This window comes from Microcaecilia unicolor, chromosome 4 (assembly GCF_901765095.1).
Source record: "Microcaecilia unicolor chromosome 4, aMicUni1.1, whole genome shotgun sequence".
Taxonomy (NCBI): Eukaryota; Metazoa; Chordata; class Amphibia; order Gymnophiona; family Siphonopidae; genus Microcaecilia; species Microcaecilia unicolor.
In genome coordinates this window covers 338,893,131-338,917,441 of record NC_044034.1, presented here as the reverse complement: position 1 = coordinate 338,917,441, position 24,311 = coordinate 338,893,131, and the positions used below count along the sequence as shown (strand labels likewise).

The 24,311-nt window shown below is 44.6% G+C and overlaps 1 protein-coding gene across 4 annotated transcripts in view; it reads right to left on the bottom strand.

Annotated features, from left to right (window-relative positions):
* The window catches only part of ASMTL (acetylserotonin O-methyltransferase like), an 80,015-nt gene extending 66,183 nt beyond the window's left edge, over window positions 1-13,832 (bottom strand). Inside the window, exons 1-5 of one of the 4 annotated variants that reach the window (XM_030202107.1) lie at window positions 13,732-13,832; window positions 13,399-13,530; window positions 5,328-5,459; window positions 3,669-3,716; window positions 2,305-2,369 (exon numbers count right to left, since the gene is read on the bottom strand). In XM_030202107.1, coding sequence (XP_030057967.1) covers window positions 2,305-2,369; window positions 3,669-3,716; window positions 5,328-5,459; window positions 13,399-13,491 — 338 coding nt within the window. In that variant the 5' untranslated portion in view covers window positions 13,492-13,530; window positions 13,732-13,832. The other 3 variants (XM_030202109.1, XM_030202108.1, XM_030202106.1) reach the window with 3 other exon arrangements.
* Window positions 13,833-24,311: the final 10,479 nt, after the last annotated feature.

Below are 24,311 nucleotides of genomic sequence, written 5' to 3'. Positions count from 1 at the left end.
CTATAAGCTGAGTGGGAGTCCTCCATCTATATTGCTGCCATTTGGGGGTGGCACTTCAATATTGTGTTTTCAATCACTTGGGACAGGTAGATTCCCTGGAGTACCACAGAGCTTGTCGTCCCTCACTATTGAAAATGTGATAGTGAAACAGCAGGCTCCACTGACGGGACTGTAGATGGAGGACTCCCACTCAGCTTAGAGCAGGGGCTCTCAACCCAGTCCTTAGGACACAGCCAGCCAGTCAGGTTTTCAGGATATCCACAATGAATATGCATGAGGTACATTTACATAGAACGGAGGTAGTGCATGCAAAATGTATCTCAATTTTCCCCATTTTCTCTTACATCACACTGTACAACTCCACGTCAGCTCCTTCTAAACTCTACTGAGGGAAAACAGACATGTGTATCACATAAAAAGCAAGCGCTATATTATTCTACTATCTTTTATACATATATACGCCAGGGATTTTTATAGGTGACTACTTCAGTGTATGAAACACTGTTGTAGATATGAAACTACCTGCAAGATTACTAGTGGGGCATCTCTATAGAGGAACCTGCCTTCTACTTCCATTTCTTTGGGAATAATTATTAAAAACTACAGTGTCGCTACCTATTTGGAAACATCACCACATCTACCCAATAAAGGAGCGGACAACTGCTATGTGCTATCCTCAGACTTCCTCTCCTCACTCCCTAAAGAACATGAAGAGAGAAAGAGAAAGACACAATACTACTACTACTTAACATTTCTAGAGCGCTACTAGGGTTACGCAGCGCTGTACAGCTTAACAAAGAAGGACGGTCCCTGCTCGAAGGAGCTTACAATCTAAAGGACAAAATGTCAAGTTGGGGCAGTCTAGATTTCCTGAATAGAGGTATAAGGGTTAGGTGCCGAAGGCGACACTGAAGAGGTGGGCTTTGAGCAAGGATTTGAAGATGGGCAGGGAGGGGGCCTGGCGTATGGGCTCTTTCAAGGTGGCATCTAGTTGAATGAACTCTTTAAAAAAAAGATTTGTATACACCTCTAGCAATTACTGCACAGATCCTAATTCAATGTTAAAATAAAGCACATGTGGAGGGGCATTTTCGAAAAAAAATGTCTAAGTTCGATTTTGGAAGTTTTGTTAGAAACGTCCAAAAATTGAGCAGTGAACATAGACATTTTTCAGGTTCCAAAATTGCCTTTTTTCCTTGTGCTCTGTGCGTTTTTCTTTTGGGACCATTTTGGAAAATAAAATGCTTGGAGAGAAAAACACCCAAAAACCAGCCATTGGGATATCTGGGGGGCTATCATTCTTAATAGATTGCCCTCACAGACATCCCAGCACAATAGTGGGGCAGCCTTGAGGCCACTACAGCGGACTTCCCATAAAAGGTCCCAGGTACATATCTCACCATAATCCCCTTAATATTGTATAGTGAGCTCACCAGGAGCAGAAAAATACCTACTGCACCTCACTACAATAGCTCTCAAGATTGCAAGTATCACCTATATGTAGGTACAGTGGGTATTTAGTGTGTTTTGGAAGCTCACACATTCCACCACAAAAGTACCAGTGGTATGTGGGTCGGGTCCCCTTCTCTACAGTTCACTGCAGTAACCATTAGGCTACTCCTGGGACCTGCTTGCTGCTCTAATAAGAATGGCCATCATATGTGAAGCTGTCATAGAGTGTAGTATGTACTGTCACATCATAGGGGGCTGGGAGGGGGGGTCAGTAACCACTGGGGGAGTAAAGAGATTATGCCCGAGTTCCTCCAGTGGCCATTTGGTCATTTAGGGCACCTTTCGGTCACTTAGTCGTGATTGAAACAGGTCTAGCAAAAAAGTCTTCATTTTGGCTCTTGACATTTTCATTTTGTTCCATTATTGCAGAAAGATGTCTATTTTTTTTCAGGCCGCACCCGTCACGCCCAAAACATGCCCCCATCACGCCCCCTTGAAATCTGGGGTCCCCCGCCAGCAAAGGTAGGCAACAGCGTCAGCAGGGGAGAGTTGGTGGCGGGAGGGGGGGGGGGGGTCGAGAGGGTCGTCGGGGGAGGGGGGGGGTCAAAGTTGGTGGTGTCGTCGTCAGTGGCAGGGGGGTTGGTGCCGCCGGGGGGGGGGGGGGCTAAAATGTGCCCCCTCACCTCGGGCTCTGGACACCCCTCCCGCCGAAGTCTGGCTACACCCCTGCTACAGTCACAGCACAAAAGCCTGTGTATAACTCAGGGAGCATACCATGCTCACATTAACCAACGGCTTTTAAAAGGTTTATGGTAATATTCAGCTGCACAAATTTTGGTTAAAGCTACAAACCTCGAGAGCATGTTATAGGCATCTTGCTTATCAACTGGCTTTTCAAGGATGGAATCTTCCAAAGTCTAAAATATAAAATAAATGAAAAGCAAATGAGCCAATTTACAGATTTAATTTAAAACACCTACATACTTTAATGAATACCCCTTCTATGAATCTATCAGTATTTTTCCAGTAGGAAGATATATGAAGAGACTTCTCATCCTACATAAACTTGCAACACACTTAATCTAAATTTTTTTCTTGAAACTATGGGAAAATTGGCCAAAGTTTATGAGTACGTAAGAAACTGATTTTACCAGTGAATTCTGAAGGCGTCAGCTGGAAGCCAAGAAGCAATTTTATACTGAAAACTTCAAGATTTTTTTTTTTATTTTTTTTACCAAGTTAATAATGAAATTAGTTCGAGTGAGCCACTGTAACTATCCTGACTCCCATTGCTTGAAATTTTATATATACTATAAATTTTTATTAAGCAAACAACTCATAAATTAGGATAAATCAAAATGGTTTCAATGGATTTCACACACATATCCAATTAGAATAACCTGGAATATTAAGAAAATGGGGATAAACGTGGCGTATAAGATGTTTATCTACATCACAGTGGCAGAAGGAGGGTGGGGCAGGCCACACCCACAACTACCCGCAATCTTCATTAATTTTATCTCATCCTATATTATGCGGCATCCCCCCTCCTCCTCTTTCCCGCTACAGCTAGGAGAATGCAGGATGATGTTTTATGTCACCTGTCTGTGGAGTCTTGCCTGGTTCAGACTTCACAGAAAGGCTGTCAGAGGGAGAGGCGCCGAGTTATTATTGAACTCCTGCCAGCTGACTGAAATCACAGTGGGTATTAGCTGATTATAATGGTAGAAGGAGAGGGAGTGGAGTGGAAGGGGATGATTATGCAATGAGTAGGTAACTGCTCTCCTTCTCCATGGCATAATCAATGCGGGGGTGGGGGGGTGGGGGAGGAAGAGGACCTGATTTAAGGTGGTGGTGAGGAACTGGATTAGGCCAGGAGCATGGTGAAGGAAGGCAATGGTGTCCTCCAACAAAGCAAACCTAATGTCAGGTACGTGCAGCCTAAGAAAGACTGGGTAAACTGATATACATGACCTGCTAGAACAGCGTTTCCCAAGTCCGGTCTTTGAGTACCCCTTGCCAGTCAGGTTTTCAGGCTGAACTTGATTTGTATACACTGCCTCCATTATATGCAAATCTCTCATGCATATTCATTGTGGATAGCCTGAAAACCTGACTGGCAAGGGGTACTCCTGGACTGGACTTGGGGAAATGCTGTGCTAGAAGAATGAAAGCATTCCTATAAATCGCATAGCACAGCTATGCTCACAACTTACCACAATGGTATCTGCTCCTACGACAATATCCGGTGTTATGTGATGTTTCTGAAAAAAAAATATTAGATTTTCTGAATAGAAGCAAAAAAATAAACTGCTATCAAAAATTAAATTTTGCTGTTCAGCAGATGCACAGCAGAAATGTCTTTTGGTCTAATATACCATTTACTTGGTATCTTTAATTGATCATCTCCAATTAACATAATCATTGCCAAATATCTGAATTACATCTGATTCTTCTCACAAACTTTCTTATGATAAAGCCACTATACAAGTTCATTTGAAGAGAAAAAAAACAATATCAGTTTGCAGCTGTTTTAGAAGTTATTTTGCTTTGTTACTGACAGTTCTTTGGAGTGCTGGTAGTATTGATTTTGAGACTCCTGAGGAAGGCTTTAATAGCCAACACACATAACTGTGTCGAGTCACAGACTTATCCCCCTGTTTACAAAGCTGCATTAGCGAATGCCGGTTCGGTAATGCCGACACAGCCCATTTACTTTGGGCTGTGTCAGCATTGCCGCACAGCTGCTGCTAGCATGGCTTTGTAAACAAGGGGGTTAGTTTTACATTACACATATTTTTTATGGTATATTGCACGAGGCTGGACCTATTAACTTACTACATTATTGCATTAAGTTTTTAAGTTGGAATCAAATTGGTCTTCCCCTACTTTCTTCTGTTTGACATTATTTGATAAATCTCTTAAGACCTTTCAATGGGGTATCTTTCCCTTCTGGTTTCAGTATTTATGTTAACTACTTTGTTTTAGAAACCGTTGTGCTATCTGTATATTTTCTATTTTTATTTGTTTTTTTACTGCTGTGACTCATGTGTGTTCTATTAAATTATCTAAACTTACACGGATAGTAAATTAGATTATTTGATAAGTGCCATTAGCTCCAACAGGTCTAGGTACTGAGATATTCAAAATATGCAAATTCACCCAGTTCACAGACCAAGTGAATGCAGATATACCTCATGAACATTCACTGTTGCAATTCTGACAACAAGATCTGTTGGTGTCTCCTAAGAATCAGAACGGAGAACCACTGCTACAATGTTCAGGCATTACGTGCAAAAGGAAGATGTCTTGGAAGTAGGGGTGGGCAATTAACGCGTTAACGCTATTAACGCCGGCTGATATATATATTTTTTTAAATGTAAACCCAACCCCCCTTCCCCCGGGTTTTCCTCAGCATTGCGTCAAAGATCCATGAGACTTCTCCAACTTCCTGTACAGCGCAGCTCAAGTATCTGCAGAGTCCAGCTGTGTAGGGGAAGAAAAAGGACTTTGAGGAAAACGAGGGGAGAGGGGCGTGGCGAGGCTATATAAAAAAAAGAAAGACAGAAAAAATTGGGAGCAAGAGAGAATCTGGAAGAAGGCTGGGGAGGAGGGCATGAGAGAATGAAACAAACAGGATGAGACAAAGAAATGATTGTGTTCAATAGAAGAGAGCCAGTAGGAAAGGGCAAGAGAAGTGCCCAAAATGCATGCCGTTATTAAGCGATAAATTACAATTTTTAATCATTACCCACCCCTACTTGGAAGGTAATGCTCTAAGCCTATTTCCCTACAAAATGAGCTCATATAGAGTCACTACCTCAAAAGAAGTTATGTTGAAAACTTTCCTTTTCACTGTGGCACTCTCAACTTACTAGATGCATTCTCCTTGCCACTTCAAGTGCTTTTTGTTTTGCTGTTTCCACAGCATACTCATGAGGTGCTGAAAACGTTGACTTGTCAAGTGTTTCTCTGAACCATGATGGTACAACCTCAAATCGGAGGCCCTACAATGAATAACAAAGAAGCATCAGATCAGAAAATGTCATCCCAGTGTCTCTAAATGAATTAGTTTTGCATATAAATTAACAGTAATAAAAACACGCCTCAGTGACGGTAAGCTGAGTATGATTTCTGCCTTTCAAACTCACTACTTAGTAACATGGAGGGGCCGAACGGCGCCGGACAAATAGCTGGCTGGCCATCTTCGGGGCCAGCGCCGTAAGTGGGTGGAGCCAACTTTATTTTCGAAAAAGATGGCCGGCCATCTTTTTTCTTCACTAACACGGTTGGGCCCAGCCAAATGTCAGAGTTCACCGGATTTGAGATGGCCGGCATCGGTTTTTGGCCATAATGGAAAATAATGCCGACGATCTCAAACCCGGCGAAATCCAAGGCATTTGGTCGTGGGAGGAGCCAGCATTTGTAGTGCACTGGCCCCTCACATGCCAGGACACCAACCGGGTACCCTAGGGGGCACTTCTAAAAATTAAAAAAAAAAAAATCTCCCAGGTGCATAGCTCCCTTACCTTAGTTGTTTAGCCCCCCCCCCAAATTCCCCCCCAAAACCTACTCCCCACAACTCTACACCATTACCATAGACCTAAGGGGTGAAGGGGGGGCACCTACATGTGGGTACAGTGGGTTTTGGGTGGTTCCCATTTACCACCACAAGTGTAACAGGTAGGGGGGGATGGGGCTGGGTCCACCTGTCTGAAGTGCACTGCACCCACTAAAAACTGCTCCAGGGACCTGCATACTGATGTCATGGAGCTGGGTATGACATTTCAGGCTGGCAAAAAAATGTTTTTTTATTTTTATTTTTTTGGGTGGGAGGGGGTTGGTGACCACTGGGGGAGTAAGGGGAGGTCATCCCCGATTCTCTCCGGTGGTAATGGAGATTTAAGTACGAACGAGCTGATTTGTGAGAGTTCCTAGGCGGCAGGTTAATTAGGGTGTCCATATGAGCAGGGGCTTCACCGTACATGATTTTGTGCACCAGAGTGCAAATTTTAAAAGCGATTCGGTCCTTCACAGGAAGCCAGTGCAGCTTCTCACGCAGTGGCCTTGAACTATCGAATCTCGATTTACCAAAGATGAGCCTGGCCGCTGTGTTCTGGGCAGTTTGTAGATTTTCTAGGAACATATCTGTGCACCCCCCCCATAAATTCCATTGCAGTAATCAAGGCGGCTTATGACTAGCGATTGAACTAAATTGCGGAATACTTCTCTAGGGAAATAAGGTTGTATACATTTAAGTTTCCAAAGACAGAAGAACATTTGCCTGGCTGTAGAGTTCGCTTGTTGCTCCAGGGTTAAGGTTCTACCAACAATGACACCTAATATTTTTAGGGACTCCGAGATTGGCAAGACAAGCTGAGGAGTGATTAATGCTGGGGGCGTGAATCTGTTATAGGGAGAGGAGAGAATTAGGCAATGAGTTTTCTCAGTATTGAGCTTGAATTTAAATGAGTTGGCCCAGTCAAGCATGGTGTGTAATCCTAGTCGTATTTCATTGGCAATTTTGCTTAGGTCTTTTTTAAAAGGAATAAAGATAGTGATGTTATCTGCATAAATAAACGGGTTGAGCCCAAGTTTGGAAAGGGCCGTGGCCAAAGGAATCAACATTATGTTGAAGACAGTTGGTGAAAGTGGGGAACCCTGCGGCACACACCACAGTCTGCTTTCCAAAGAGGTGATAAGCTAGTGCTGGAGTTAACTTGGTGAGGTTAGAAAGCCTTTCAACCCCAAGTTAAATGTCTTCTTAACTTCAAACTGCCCAAAACACAGCAGCCTCATTTTGAAAGAGCTTCACCTTTACTTACGTTATACTGGCTTCCAATTAAAGCTAGTTACCTTCAAACTCTGCACCTTCATCTTACAAATTTTATACGGTTTAACCCTTGAACATATGCAACATCTCACAGAACTCCCTTTACAAAATGCTGTCCCTGGGGATAGAGACTACCTAACACTTCACTTTCCAAGCTGCAAAAATATAGGACTAGATTCTATACATTATGCCTAAAAAAAATCTGTGCCCCCCCCCCAAATACGCCTAGGTGTATTCTATAAAGTATGCCTAAATGTAAGCATATTTTATAGAATACATCTACATTTCCTTGTGGTTTATAGAATATGTCGAGTGTCCATCCATGCAACTAAATTTAGCCATGAGTAGTTATGCCAAGTATAACTTGGTGTAAATGCCAATGCCTAAATTAGGCATGGCCTGGGTGTATTCTATAACGACGCACACAGATTTTAGAAATGCCTACGACCCACCCATGCCATGGCTGTGGCCATGCCCTCTCATCAACTATGTGACTTACAATTTGCACACATCAAGTTACAGAATACGTTTAGACTATTGTGTGTGTAAATCCTAATGCCAATTACTATCAATAATTGCTTAATTGGCAATTATTGGTGCTGACTGGCTTGTTAACTAAATTGAACGTGCAAATCCAGAATATGACTGGATTTGTGTGCACAACTTAAGTAGCGCTATATAGAATCCGGGGGGATTCCCTGGGCTCCCTGATCTCATCTCATGGCTTCCACTATCTTCTGTATGCTGATGACACCCAGCTTTATCTCTCCACACCAGACATCACTGCGGAAACCCAGGCCAAAGTATCGGCCTGCTTATCCGACATTGCTGCCTGGATGTCCAACCGCCACCTGAAACTGAACATGGCCAAGACTGAACTTCTTGTCTTCCCACCCAAACCCACTTCTCCTCTCCCTCCACTCTCTATCTCAGTTGATAACACCTTCATCCTCCCCGTCTCATCTGCCCGCAACCTCGGTGTCATCTTCGACTCCTCCCTCTCCTTCTCTGCGCATATCCAGCAGATAGCCAAGTCCTTTCGCTTCTTCCTCTATAACATTAGCAAAATTCGCCCTTTCCTCTCTGAGCACACCACCCTAACTCTCATCCACTCTCTCATTACCTCTCGCCTTGACTACTGCAACCTACTCCTCACTGGTCTCCCACTTAGCCATCTATCCCCCCTTCAGTCCGTTCAGAACTCTGCTGCACGTCTTATCTTCCGCCTGTACCGATATACTCATATCACCCCTCTCCTCAAGTCACTTCACTGGCTTCCAATCAGGTACCGCATACAGTTCAAGCTTCTGCTACTAACCTACAAATGCACTCGATCTGCAGCCCCTCCTTACCTCTCAACCCTCATCTCCCCTTACGTTCCTACCCGTAACCTCCGCTCTCAAGACAAATCCCTCCTTTCAGTACCCTTCTCCACCACCGCCAACTTCAGGCTCCGCCCTTTCTGCCTCGCCTCACCCCATTCGTGGAACAAACTCCCTGAGCCCATACGCCAGGCCCCCTCCCTGCCCATCTTCAAATCATTGCTCAAAACCCACCTCTTCAATGTCGCCTTTGGCACCTAACCACTACACCTCTACTCAGGAAATCTAGACTGCCCCAACTTGACATTTCGTCCTTTAGATTGTAAGCTCCTTTGAGCAGGGACCGTCTTTCCTTGTTAATTTGTACAGTGCTGCGTAACCCTAGTAGCGCTCTAAAAATGTTAAGTAGTAGTAGTAGTATAGTGTATAAATCATTCCATTCGGCTGATTTCACTTATCAGAGCGCTAAATCCTTACCTAAATCCATTAACCCATTAGTGCCCAATGTTCCCATATGTGGGAACAAATATGGGAATATCGGGCACTAATGGGTTAAATGGCAAAATAATTATCTGAAGTTCGGTAAAATTTTAAAAGCTATATCTTACACTATGAGGCATATTTTCAAAGTACTTAGCCTTCCAAAGTTCCATAGATACCTATGGAACTTTGTAAGGCTAAGTGCTTTGAAAATGCGCCTCATTGTATATCTTATTTTTTGGATGCTGTAGGTTCTTTGTTGTTAGCCACATTCAACCTGAGAATGCTTGGGATAAAGTGGGATATGTCATAAATAAATAAACAAATGAGGTATTCAAAACAAATGACACTATAGTTTTATGGTTCTATAATTTGAAAACAGTGTTTTATCAGGATGTCACCTCTGTGGGGCAGCAATTTACATAACCAGAACACTGTACCAGTGATTTTATGGTAAGAATATTGAAAGGGAACTTTAAAATACAGGAACGTTAAGACCTTTGAAGTTAGAATCCTACATAATAATTCTCACCTCCAACGTTCTGAACGTTGCCTGGGACCGTGGATCCCTCGGAGGTGGTCTACTTCCGTCGGTAGATCAGAGTGACGTCATGAAGTGGCATGCGCAAACAAAAAAAAAAAATTCGAGACTGGATGCCGCCCTCACGAACCTGTACTATAGTCTCCATGTCTCTCTGGCCCGCCCTCGCGTCAAAACGTGAAGATGTCGAGGGCGGGTAATCTCTCCTACTCCTCCCCCTGCCTGAATAACACCGGCGCAGACGCGAAGACAACTTAGGATGACAGCACAGGTACGCGACGGCGTCGGGGGAGGTTTTTCTGCGGGAAGGGGGGGGTCGACAGGGTCGCAGAAGGGGGGTCCAGGGGTCAGTAACGCGGAGGGGGGGGTTGAAATCGGAGGGAGGGGGGAGTCTGGAACTCAGTGGCAGGGGCGTGAGGGAGCTTGGAACTCAGAAGAGAGGGCGGGAGGGGGGTGTGGAACTCGGAAGGGAGGGAGGGAGGGGGTGGTGGGGTGGGGGTGGTGGGATTACCTTGCTAGCGCCCGTTTCTTTGCCTACCGAAATGGGCCTTTTTTTTTTACTAGTGATTAAATATTTTGACACCCACCAGACAGGACTTAAACAAGATCTAGGTTTTCTAGCCTATTATCTATATATATAAAACTCACCCTCAACGTTCTATTGGCTGCTGACGTCACTGAAGCCAAGGTTCGAAGCTCTGAAGCCTTGAAAATCACAGTCTCTGGGCCCCGCCCTCACGTCAAACGTTATGACGTTCAGGGCGGAGGCGGAGCAATTCACCGCCCTCGCGTCAAACGTTATGACGTTGACGGCAGAGGCGGAGCAATTCACCAACATCGACGACGGGTGGGGGGGGGGGGGGGCACAGGAAAGCCTTGCTAGCGCCCGTTTCATTGGCTCCAGAAATGGGCCTTTTTTTACTAGTAAACCATAAAATTCTACTGCTTTGTCGCCAATAAAAAAAGGTATCAACTTATTTTCTTTTCCATGTTTTATTTTATTCAGTTTCTATTGATTACCTTTAAAAGTGGACTAACACTGCTACCACATCTCTCTATCAAAGATGATAAAATCTTGCAGACTCCTTTTTCATTAGTAGGACATTCTTAGCAAAGTTCAACCCTCTAAACAAAAATAGATTTATTGAGACCAGACAGTGCTTGCATAGGAACCATTCTTTACTGCACTCTGTATGAAGGCAACTCTGTCTCACCTAATGAAAGGTCTGCATTGTTGCAACAACCTGAAATTCTTGTGCAATGGCAGATATCGATCTTCTAATTCACTTACAATGACCTTGGCAATCAGGTAGCTGTTGTCCACAAGCGGTCATTTGCCCCTTATAAATAAATGGCATTTGATATAACACCTGCTCTGTCAGCTACTGGTCAGCTGGTGATAAGATAGCAATGTTACTTATTTTAACATTCCTAGAATCTAGTAGAGGAGTGTGGTAGCCGTGTTAGTCCACTCTTAAGGTTGAATGTTTTCACTTATATACACTGTCAGCTAGCACAATTGCTTATTTCCGATCTGACGAAGAAGGGCAACCTTCGAAAGCTAATCAAGAAATGTATTAAGTTATGTCCAATAAAAAAGGTATCATCTTATTTTCTTTTCCATGTTTTATTTTGTTTGATTTCTGTGAAACACTTTGAAATTTAGCGGCTCATGCTGGTGAGACTTAACCACCAGACACTGCGCAGTGTCACCTTATAAATGATTTAAGAATTCAAGTAACCCATCGACCAGAAAAGCAAAGTACATAGTTTTACAATAACCTATATACTTCTCCCATGGCCCCACAACTATGAGTCTCCAACCTTAAAATAAGCGTAAGGATTAACAGTTAAGGTCATTTTTATTTCTTCCCAAGTTGTGTGATGGTTTTGGGGCACATACTGGTTTCATCAAGATGACATCCGTTCCATCATCATTTTCATCTGCTTGTCGAATTAGACAACATAAAAGCCCTTTCTGGTCTAGTTGATATGTAGCATATCCCCAAACCCATGGAATTTACAGGATTTATATATCTTTTTTATGTAGTTCACTAATGATACTTGAGGAAAATGTCTCCAAATGGGTTAGTTTTGTGCATACCGTGACAAGAGAACCTCACCCCTAAGCCAGGATATATTGGAGATGACCTCAATTTCTCAGAATTATTGCTAAATTTTTTTTTACAATAAATGTTTGTCTCAGCACTTGCACTGTGCCAGAAAATCTCCTGGAATTCAAATGCATAGGAAACAAAAAGATGCACCTGGAAATTATTTTTAATCAAGTTGGTGGTATCTGATACAACGGGAAAAATTTCTGCATATTTCGGTCACATTTGCTTAGCCTCTGTATTGGTTGATATTTGAGAATCGTTTGTTTCTCTACATGTAATATAGGATAGTCACTTGCTACTGACACCTATATTAGTAATGCCACTCTTGGGGGTTTCTATGATGTCCAGTTTTCTTGCATTAAGCTTTTTATCAGTGAAAACTGGGATGTCCCAAATTCTTCATTCTCCACATTTCTGTCAGGATCGTGACTCCAGTGTTTTTCTGGCACAACAATGTTATAGTGTTCACACAATTTCCAGTAAATGTGTGTACTATCTCCACCCTCCTATCTACAGCCCCCAAATCTATGCCCTCAAAAGGCCAATCAAAACAGATATCTCAAGAGTTTTAAGATGATGCTTAAGTCACATTTCAGCTTGCATTGCCAGTGAAAGATTATTCCATGACAGCATGAAAAAGAAAAATGCATTCTGTCCAATAGATTCCCTGCAAACAAGAGCTGGAAAGGGAAAAGCCAGATGATGATCATTAAATTATCTTATAGAAACATGATAAAACACAAGAGAAGTGCTGATGCCATATAGCTAAGCATGTCCTCATGGAGAGCCTTAAAAGCCAAAGAAGTATCTTAAGTTGAAAATGAAATAAAACTGGGAACCAACATTCATGAATCAATAATGGCTGAACATAATCTAGTCTACATAGTTGGCTTATCTTCCTGCTTCTGCACCCTGCCTCAAAGTACCTCTCCCCCCCCCCCCCCCCCATTCTCCCCCTTGCCTTTTGACCATCTTTCATCCACAGCATCTTCCTCCTGCCTTTCCCTGTCCCTTCCTGGCATTACCCTATTGCCTTCCAGCCCTGCTATTGCTACATCTACCCCTTCCCAATACTCTCCCTGCCTTTTCTCAGAGCAAAATAACTAACGGTAAAGCACAGACACCTGCTGCTCCTGACAATCTGCAAGCCTGAGTTTGCACAACCTGAGATCTTTATTTATTTGGATGTATTTACCACCTTTTTGAAGGAGTTCACTTAAGGCAATGTACACAGCAAGAATAAGTCAAACATAAGCAATAGATAATTACAGCAGTAAAAATATTCAAATAACAATACAAAGTATGGCATAGCATACTACTTACAATGTCATCACAATACATAACAAAACATTTTAATAGGCAGCAAAGATGGAACATAAAGACAGATACGATAGAGTAAGGGGTTTGATAATAAAGGGACTAATTTACAGAAAGTTGTAGTGCGATCAGAAAGGCACTTGCATATTATGTCAGCTAGGGTAGGAGTGGATAAACGTGTCCTGCACGATCCAGTTCTTTGTTATACCCTATACACACCACAGGGAACCATGCGGATGCTGACAGTGGCTAGATCTATCTTATCCCCCCCCCCCCCCCCCCCCAAACCACCACCACCACCACCACCACCACCATTGCGCTCATCTCAGAACTGACCATGTTCGTAAGGATGTCCTGCCTCCGCGGAGATCCACTAGCCAGCACCACTCTCTTTCCCACCAGCTTGGAGATAACCGGGCTCAACAGCATGGCTCTCGGTACAATGACCCCCGCAGGTCCAGAGACGTCCTGTAAAATCAGACGTAAGAGGACAGCTTTAGTTTAGTTCACTGGTCTGCTGCTACTCAGTGGTCCAAGTCACACGCATTAGGCTGCCCTCGCTCACGCGCCAAGCACTCCTCTTTACACGCGTTCAAGAACTCTGTCCTCCTCCTGCAATCTGGCAGCTCTCCCTCATTCTCAAACTCCACTCTCTCTCTCTCGCCCTACCTTCAAACTCGTCTGAGGTCAACAACACACCCGCCACAGTTTTGGCAGCTGACTGCAGTCTGCAATAGCCCCGCCCCGGAGCGGGTTTATTTTTCTGCTGCGTCCCGCCCCCTCGACAACAGGAAGTTACGCTACAGAAAAGCCAGGGGGGCGGGACGCGACAGAAGAAAAGAAGTTGCGTCAAAGGGGGCGGGAATAATGTAGGGAAAGGAAGGAACGCTTTAGTTGTGTGACGTAAGCAACCGGCACGAATATTGGTGCTAGCGATACAGTCAAGTTTAAAAGTAAGATCTGAGTTGGGGAAGAGAGAGTTGGTTATTTTTTTTTCTCCGCTACACAATGATACCTAACCTTGGGGTGTTTAAAACCTCCTTGTTCCCGTGTTGGGGTTGTTGCGGAGCTGCCTGGAGAGAAAGCGCAGGACTTGCCCTCGGAAATCCCTAAGAAAAGTGCTCCTGTTCTTTTTAGAGCCCTAGTTCGTGTCTAGTAAATGTGCCTCAGTCTGTGCAGGGAAGAAGGTAAAAGTTGGATCCCGCGGACCTCACGGATCCTCAGGTCGATAGGCATATTTTCAAAGCACTTAGCCTTCCAAAGTTCCATAGAAACCTATGGAACTTTGGAAGGCTAAGTGCTTTGAAAATATGAATGTCTCCTAGATTCGCACACTTGCACCCAAGGAGGTTGGAATGAGACAGACGGCATGAGCACATTATGTTGGCTGAAGCCAGTAGGCGGATCTTGCTGCTGTTTTAGCTCATGAAAAACAATAGCAAAATATTATTCGAAATAACGGACTGCCTAAAGCTATTCCTGTTGGATAGACAGTACCTTAAATGGTGGAGAACAATATTAATATATCTACTATAATAATTTGCACCTCCAACGTTCTGAAGCTGACTGCCAGGAAGTTGAAGCCCGGTCCGTAATGTCTGAAGCCTTCCGGTGACGTCACCGTGTTGCCTGGGAAACTGCGACGCATCTCAAGCACGGGCGCTATGAGTTCGCACCATCCCGCCTCCCTCCCTCAAAGTGCAAACAGGACCTCTCTTCTGGCAGCCCCTCACCTTCCTGCGTGCCAGTTGTAATTTAAAAATTGTTACCTCGGGGTCCGGCGTCAGCATTGAAAGCGAGCAGCGCTTCACACTGTCTTCCCATCTGTCTGAGCTCTGCTTCTGGTCCCACCCTTCCGGAAACAGGAAATGAGGGCGGGACCAGAGGCAGAGCTCAGACAGATGGGAAGGCAATCTGTAGCGCCGCTCGCCTTCAATGCTGACGCTGGACCCCGAGGTAACAATTTTTAAATTACAGCCGGCAAGGTGAGGGGCTGCCAGAGGGTAGGTCCTGCTTGCACTTCGAGGGAGGGAGGTGCGGGGGCGTTGAACTCGGAGGAGAGGGGGGAGGGAGGGGGCCTGGAACTCGGGCAGGGGAGGGGGTCCTGGAACTCGGAGGAGAGGGAGGGAGAGGGGCTGGAACTCAGACAACAGAGAGGGAGGGGGGGACCATGAACTCGGAGGGGAGGGGGGCTGAAACTCAGATGACAGGGAGGTAGGGAAGGGGCATGGAACCTTGCTAACGCCCGTTTCATTCCTCTATGAAACGGGCCTCTTTTACTAGTATATATATATTTACTTATTTGAAAACTTCTCAAATAAAACTGAATGTCACTAAAACAGCTTAAAAATTATTGTAGCTGGTAGAAACAGTAGTAATAAACTGTTCTTTGCACACATTTTCTACACTGTTGTATACAATACAGCAAATTTAAGTGAGGATATTCTGTTTCCTGATAGGTTCATCTTAACTGTTGTACTCTGCCTCGGAAAGCCTGGTGTTATAAAGATGAAATACATTTTAAGTAAATGGAAGTAAAATTAAACTCTCCTTTCATTGGGGCACATGGAATCTCATCTTTACCTGATCTGTTTTGGAGAAGTTTACATTTTACATACACAAATTGATTATTCTGTTTTGAGTATGTTGCAGGGACAAGTAATTTTATAAATCAACATAATGCATATAAATATTTTGTTTCACACAGTCCAATGGTTGTCTTATATTTTGTTTTTGTGCTGACTTATACTGTGCCAAAACTGAAAACTCTTGTCTGGTCTGTATGGTCAATAATAAATTAATGAGCTCACTGTGAACACTGTTCATCCTAAAAGGTTGTTTTGTGGCTGTACATAAGGAATTGTGATTGTGTTCCTAGTCATGTATCCAAAGGTTATAATCCTTTCAAGAAAGCCAGTTTATCCATTTAACTTTATTAGTGGAACATAACTACAAAAGCATGGGTTGCATTTTCAATATGGTAATACTAGAGCCCAGCTAAGGAAAAGGTTTATTTTGAGTTAACCTACTGGACCAAACCTGCTTTCCTTGTGCCATCACCATCCAACTGGATAGGCGGCGCCTTAAAAGGTGGAGGATGAAGGATTTTATTTTTTGACATTTATATCCCACATTATTCCAAGCAAACTTGGGTTCAATGTGGCTTACATTTCAGAACTTACCGAGTAAAATCAAACTCAAACATATCACCACCATGGAAAGCTACCTGTGGAGTACCTCAAGGATCACCACTATCATCAATACTCTTCAACATGATGATGATCCCACTGGCAAAGTCTCTATCCAACCGAGGCCTCAACCCGTTCATCTATGCAGACGACGTCACAATCTATATACCCTTCAGTCATGACTTGACAGAAATAACCAAGGAAATCAATGACGACCTGAACATCATGAACTCCTGGGCAAATTCATTCCAACTGAAACTGAATACTGAAAAAACACACTGCCTCATCATCTCATCCCAACACAACAAGTACAAACCCACAACCATAAACACCCTAGAACACACCGTCCCTACCTCAGACAGCCTAAAAACACTTGGCATCACAATTGACCGCAACCTTACCCTTGAGAGCCAAGTAAACTTCGTAATAAAGAAAATGTTCTACTCAATGTGGAAACTTAAACAAATAAAACCTTTCTTCCCGAGGGAAATCTTTCGCAACCTAATGTAATCAATGGTCCAAAACCCTGCAGATTACTGCAACGCAATCTATGCGGGATGTAAAGAACAACTTGCAAAAAAACTCCAGACCGCACAAAATACAGCTGCCAGGCTGATATTTGGTAAATCACGCTTCGAAAGTGCTAAACCCCTCCGAGAAAAGCTGCACTGGCTCCCAATCAAAAAACGGATCATCTTCAAAATTTGCACCTTTGTTCACAAAATTATCTATGGCGTAGTCCCAGGATACAAGATAGACCTTATAGATCTACCAACCAGAAACAGAACCCGATCATCATGATCATACTTAAACTTATATACAAAACAACTTATGCATCCAGCTTCTCCTACGTAAGCACACAACTATGGAATGGACTCCCAAAAGCTGTAAAAATAATCCATGACTACCTATACTTCAGAAAATCATTGAAAACCCTCTTCAAAAAGGCTTACCCCACTGAGCCAACGTAAATCCCTACACCCAGCAACACAGCACAACCAATGATCATACTGAACAATATACAATCTTCATTCCCTTCTACCTTCACAGTGCATGACACGCACTTACCTCATTCAACCACAATACAACCTGTATTTGTTATCAACCAACTGGCAAACGCCTTTACGGTATTATGTAAGCCACATTGAGCCTGCAAATAGGTGGGCAAATGTGGGGTACAAATGCAACAAATCAAACATAAATGGCAAGTGACTGACTCACCTGCAAATGTGCAGTACAGTTGGAACGCTGAGAGTGTAGGTGCAAGCCCCGCCTCCACCAGCAGTACAGCCCAAAAGGGAGGAGGGCTTCGACATAGGCGTGGAAATCGGAGGAGGAGGGAGCAGGGAGGGAAGGAGGGGGGTGGAACTGAGGGAAACAGACGCTGGGGGGAGGGCAGAGGAGAGAGCAGGGTTGGTGGATGGGGGGGGGGGGGGGGGAGGCCATAGGAAAACAAAAAACTAGCCAGTTGTTATGGGCTTAATGGCTAGTAAATAAATAAAATACAGTGAGAGAATAAAAAAATTACGTTGACCTTTCTTAGATGAGTCTATCCTCGGGAGGTGTCGCCCATTAAAGTCAATGCAGTGAACTTGGCCGCTGAGCAAGAGCAACAGCTATGCCAAGAAAAGGTGGGGGAGAGACTTGGTGAAAACATCAACATTCTAGAAGTGATGAACAGGCATGAATACCTGCCACAGCTGCCAGCATGTTTGGAGATGGGCAGTATATATAATCTTGTACAAAACAATACACAAGATACAAACAATCATAAATGAAATTTCATATAATAAAGAAATGTTTCAATAGTATACTACTAATCATTTCTATAGTGCTACTAGATATACACAGCGTTTTACACATGGTCTAGATCCTATAAATGGCGCCAAAACATGTAAGCACTGAGCACTATTCTATAAAGGACCCGCATCCTTTATAGAATAGCGCTAAGCACATGAACAGCCTAAGTCTATTCTGTAACAGTGCGTGCAAATTCTGGGAATGCCCCCATCCACGCTCCCTTGAAATTGCGTGCTATATGAGTTCTGTGACCTTGTTACAGAATTATTGGTGCTGATTGGCTGTTTAATCAAATTGCATGCATAACTTTAGTTGCCATTGACTAGATTCTATATTATCACGCCTAAAAATTTGGCGGCAAAATAAATTTGCTTAGGCATATTCTATAAAGTATGCTTTAATTTAGGTGTGCTTTACAGAATAAGCCTAAATTTGGGTGTTGTTTATAGAAAACACCTAGCGTCGGTAAACATTGAATGAACTTGCCAAACTCACCCAAAAAGTTGTGGCATCTAAAGAGCAGCAGAACTTAGGGGTCCTTTTACTAAGCTGTGTAAGCGCCTACGTGCACCCAACGTGCGCCAATTCAGAGTTACTGCGTGGCCTGTGCGGTAATTTCATTTTTTACATGCGTCTGCTAAGCGCACCAGAACATATATTTTATTTTCTGGCGTGTGGTGAAAATTGGGTGGTAACTCCAACTTGATGCGAGTAGGCGATTACCGCACACTTAATGCGAGAGACCTTACCACTAAGTCAATGGCTGGAGGTAAGGTCTCAGACCCAAAATGGACACGTTCCAATTTTTATTTTGCCGCACGTCCATTCTCAGCAAAAATTTAAAAAAGGCATTTTTTGCAGGCGTGCTGCAAATGGATCTGCGTACACCCAAAACGTGCACCTACACTACCGCAGGCCATTTTTCAGCGCACTGGTGTTGATCTTTCTTGCCAGACTGACAACTCAAATTAAACTCTTACATTTTTTTTTTTACCTTGCTGCAATGAGTAACAAGCTTCAGTGCCCCTCTTTGCTCCTACATTTAATTCCAAAGCAGGCTGAGAATTACACTCTTGCGCATGCACACCAACATATATCTGTGGGTGTCAAGACACGGGAAAGGGAAATAGGACTTGATAAACTGCCTTTCTGTGGTTTTTAATCAACACAGCCTCTGAATCAATCACCACTTTTGGTTTTGCAGTTACTGCCATTACACATTCTCATTTCCAGTATCCTCCAGAAGCAGACTAAGGGAGAGTATTGAATAGCTGGTTTCTCCTCTGAAGTAGATGTGGGCAGTGTGGGTTGAAAATGAAAGCTCTGAGCTTTTCTGTTTTCCATGTCAAGGTCAATTGCCGCCTTCTCCCTGCTGCTGCATGTCAGTATGCTGGCTGTGGTGTTGTTTGTTTTGTTATTGTAATGTATGGAAGACGTGGAGAGGCATAATCGAACGGGGACGACCATCTCTAAGGGCACCCATCTCTAAGGATGTCCCGGCGAAGGGGCGGGGAAACCCATATTATCGAAACAAGATGGGCGTCCATCTTTCGTTTCGATAATACAGTGGGGGACGCCCAAACATTTAGGTCGACCTTAGAGATGGTCGCCCTTAGAGATGGTCGTCCCCAGTTTTCGGCCATAATGGAAACCGAGGACACCCGTCTCAAAAACGACCAAATCCAAGACATTTGGTCGTGGGAGGAGCCAGCATTCGTAGTGCACTGGTCCCCCTGACATGCCAAGACACCAACCAGGCACACTAGGGGGCACTGCAGTGAACTTCACATATTGCTCCCAGCTGCATAGCTCCCTTACCTTCGGTGCTGAGCTCCCAACCCCCCCCCCCCCAAAACCCACTCCCCACAACTGTACACCACTACCATAGCCCTGAGGGGTGAAGGGGGGCACCTATATGTGGGTACAGTGGGTTTCGGGTGGGTTTTGAAGGGCTCACATTTACCAGCACAAATGTAACAGGTAGGAGGGGGGATGGGCCTGGGTCCACCTGCCTGAAGTGCACCGCACCCACTAAAACTGCTCCAGGGACCTGCATACTGCTGTCATGGAGCTGGGTATGACATTAGAGGCCGGCAAAAAAATTAAAAAAATTTTTTTATTTAGGGTGGGAGGGGGTTGGTGACCACTGGAGGAGTAAGGGGAGGTCATCCCCAATTCCCTCCAGTGGGCATCTGGTCAGTTTTGCACCTTTTTGAGGCTTGGCCGTGAAAAAAAATGGACCAAGTAAAGTCGACCAAATGCTCGTCAGGGACGCCCTTCTTTTTTCCATTATCGACCGAGGACGCCCATCTCTTAACCATGCCCCAATCCCGCCTTCGCTATACCTCCGACATGCCCCCGTGAACTTTGGTCGTCCCCGCGATGGACTGCAGTTGAGGACGCCCAAAATTGGCTTTCGATTATGCCGATTTGGGCGACCTTGAGAGAAAGACGCCCATCTCCTGATTTGTGTCGGAAGATGGGCAGCCTTCTTTTTCGAAAATGACTCTGATAGAGGCTCACTTTCAAACCACATAGACTTACAATGTTACTTGTAGGGGCATTTTCGAAAGAAACGTCTAAGTTGGAATTTGGACGTCTTTGTAAAACGTCCAAATTCGAAGGCAGGGAAAGGGTCATTTTCGAAAAAAGATGGTAGTCCATTTTTTGTTTCGAAAATACCAAGGACGTCCTTAGGTTTGGACGTCCTAAATTTGGACGTCCTTAGATTTTGACAACTTTGACTTTCTGCGTCGGCAATTTTCGAAATCAAAGACGTCCAAGTCTAAAACATCCAAATTCAAGTCATTTGGACGTGGGAGGAGCCAACATTTTTAATACACTTGTCCCCTTGACATGCCATGACAGCAATCGGGCACCCTCACTGCAGTGGACTTCATAAAATGCTCCCAGGTACACAGCTCCCTTACCTTGTATGTTGAGCCCCCCAACCCCCCCATAACCCACTACCCACAACTGTACACCACTACCATAGCCCTTACAGGTGAAGGGGGCCACGTAGATGTGGGTACAGTGGGCTTTGGAGGGCTCACATTTACCACCACAAGTGTAACAGGTAGGGGGGATGGGCCTGGGTCTGCCTGCCTGAAGTGCACTGCACCCACTAAAACTGCTCCAGGAACCTGCATACTGCTGTGATGACATTTGAGGCTGGCAGAAAATATTTTTAAAGATTTTTTTTGAGGATGTGAGGGGGTTAGTGACCACTGGGGGAGTAAGGGGAAGTGATCTCTGATTCTCTCCGGTGGTCATCTGGTCAGTTTGGGCACCATTTTGTGGCTTGGTCGTAAGAAAAACTGGACCAGGTAAAGTTGTCCAAATGTTTGTCAGGGATGCCCTTTTTTTCCATTATGGGTCGAAGACGCCCATGTGTTAGACACACCCATGTCCCGCCTTTGCTACACCTCCGACACGCCCCCATGAACTTTGGTCATCCTCACAATGGACTGCAGTTGGAGACGTCCAAATTTGGGTTTCGATTATATCGATTTGGACGTCTCTGGGAGAAGGACATCCATCTTCCCATGACCGGAAGTGAACGAAACATGCGTAGAGTGATGTGAGACGTCTTGTCTACGCCAAAGTGCGTGACTACAATTAGTCTGCCCAGATGTAAGGGCAAAGCTCTTACTGACATAATAATAATAGTACAGAGGAAAGCTAGTAAAAACCCCGCCCACCTGCCCTGAAAATACTGTAAGAGAACAGAAATGACAACAAATCTCTAAATCACTGTATTCCACTCAATGAAATCATTCAATCCATTAGGAGTTGTGGAGGGGCATAATCGAACAGCGCCGGCCATCTATATGGGCGGCCATCTCTAAGGCCAGCGCCGCAAAGAGGTCTCACGAACCGTATTATCTAAACAAGATGGCCGGCCATCTTTCGTTTCGATAATACGGTTGGGGCCGGCCAAATGTCAGAGATGGCCGGGTTTGAGATTACCAGCATCGGTTTTTGCAGATAATGGAAACCCAGGATATTGAGGGAGCTCAGAGAGGTTCTGGCTGGTCCTCTTAAAGATTTGTTTAATAAATCCTTGGAGACGGGAGAGGTTCCGTGCGATTGGAGAACGGCGGATGTGGTCCCTCTTCACAAAAGTGGCGATAGGGAAGAAGCTGGAAACTACAGGCCGGTAAGCCTCACTTCGGTTATTGGAAAAGTAATGGAAGCGATGCTAAAGGACAGGATAGTGAATTTCCTGGAAGGCAATAAGTTGCAAGATCCAAAACAACATGGTTTTACCAAAGAGAAATCGTGTCAAACGAATATCATTGAATTCTTTGACTGGGTGACTGGAGAATTGAATCAAGGACGTACTATGGACGTAATCTACTTAGATTTCAGCAAAGCTTTTGACACGGTTCCCCACAGGAGGCTCTTGAATAAACTGGACAGGCTGAAGATAGGACCTGAAGTGGTGAACTGGATTAGGAACTGGTTGACGGACAGAAACCAGAGGGAGGTGGAGAATGGAATTCGCTCGGAGGAGGGGAAGGTGAGTAGTGGAGTGCCTCAGGGATCGGTGCTGGGACCGATTCTGTTCAATATATTTGTCAGTGACATTGCCGAAAGGTTAGAAGGTAAAGTTTGCCTTTTTGCGGACGATACTAAGATTTGTAACAGAGTGGACACCGGGGAGGGAGTGGAAAACATGAAAAAGGATCTGCGGAAACTAGAAGAATGGTCTAAGGTTTGGCAATTAAAATTCAATGCGAAGAAATGCAAAGTGATGCACTTAGGGAGTAGAAATCCACGGGAGAAGTATGTGTTATGCGCGGAGAGTCTGATAGTTACGGATGGGGAGAGGGATCTTGGGGTGATAGTATCTGAGGATCTGAAGGCGACAAAACAGTGTGACAAGGTGGTGGCCGTAGCCAGAAGGTTGCTAGGCTGTATAGAGAGAGGTGTGACCAGCAGAAGAAAAGAGGTGTTGATGCCCCTGTATAAGTCGTTGGTGAGGCCCCACCTGGAGTATTGTATTCAGTTCTGGAGGCCGCACCTTGCTAAGGATGTAAAAAAAATGGAAGCGGTGCAAAGAAAAGCTACGAGAATGCTATGGGATTTGCGTTACAAGACGTATGAGGAGAGATTTGCGGACCTGAACATGTATACCCTGGAGGAAAGGAGAAACAGGGGTGATATAATACAGACGTTCAAATATTTGAAAGGTATTAATCCGCAAACGAACCTTTTCCGGAGATGGGAGGGCAGTAGAACGAGAGGACATGAAATGAGAGTGAAGGGGGGCAGACTCAAGAAAAATGTCAGGAAGTATTTTTTCACGGAGAGAGTGGTAGATACTTGGAATGCCCGCCCGCAGGAGGTGGTGGAGATGAAAACGGTAGCGGAATTCAAGCATGCGTGGGATAAACATAAAGGAATCCTGTGCAGAAGGAATGGATCCTCAGAAGCTTAGCTGAGATTGGGAGGCGGGGCTGGTGTTTGGGTGGTGGGGCTAGTTCTGGGCAAGACTTCTACGGTCTGTGTCCTGAAAATGGGGCTAGTTCTGGGTAAGACTTCTACGGTCTGTGTCCTGAAAATGGCAGATACAAATCAAGGTAAGGTATACACAAGAAGATGAGTTTATCTTGTTGGGCAGACTAGATGGACCGTGCAGGTCTTTTTCTGCTGTCATCTACTATGTTATGTTACTATGTATTTCTAACCCGGCCAAATCCAAGGCATTTGGTCGTGGGAGGAGCCAGCATTTGTAGTGCACTGGTCCACCTTACATACCAGGACACCAACCGGGCACCCTAGGGGGCACTGCAGTGGATTTCAAAAATTGCTCCCAGGTGCGTACCTCCCTTACCTTATGAGCTGAGCCCCCCAAATCCCCCCACAACCCACTCCCCACAACTGTACACCATTACCATAGTCCTTATGGGTGAAGGGGGGCACCTACATGTGGGTACAGTGGGTTTTTGGGGGGGGGGGTTGGAGGGCTCCCATTTACCACCACAAGGTAGGGGGGGATGGGCCTGGGTCCACCTGCCTGAAGTGCACTGCACCCACTAAAAACTGCTCCAGGGACCTGCATACTGCTGTCATGGAGCTGGGTATGACATTTCAGGCTGGCATATAGGCTTGAAAAAAATAATTTTTAATTTTTTTTGGGGGGGTGGAATGGGGTTGGTGACCACTGGGGGGAGTAAGGGGAGGTGATCCCCGATTCCCTCCGGTGGTCCTCTGGTCATTTGGGGCACTTTTTGGAGGCTTGGTCCTAAAAATAAA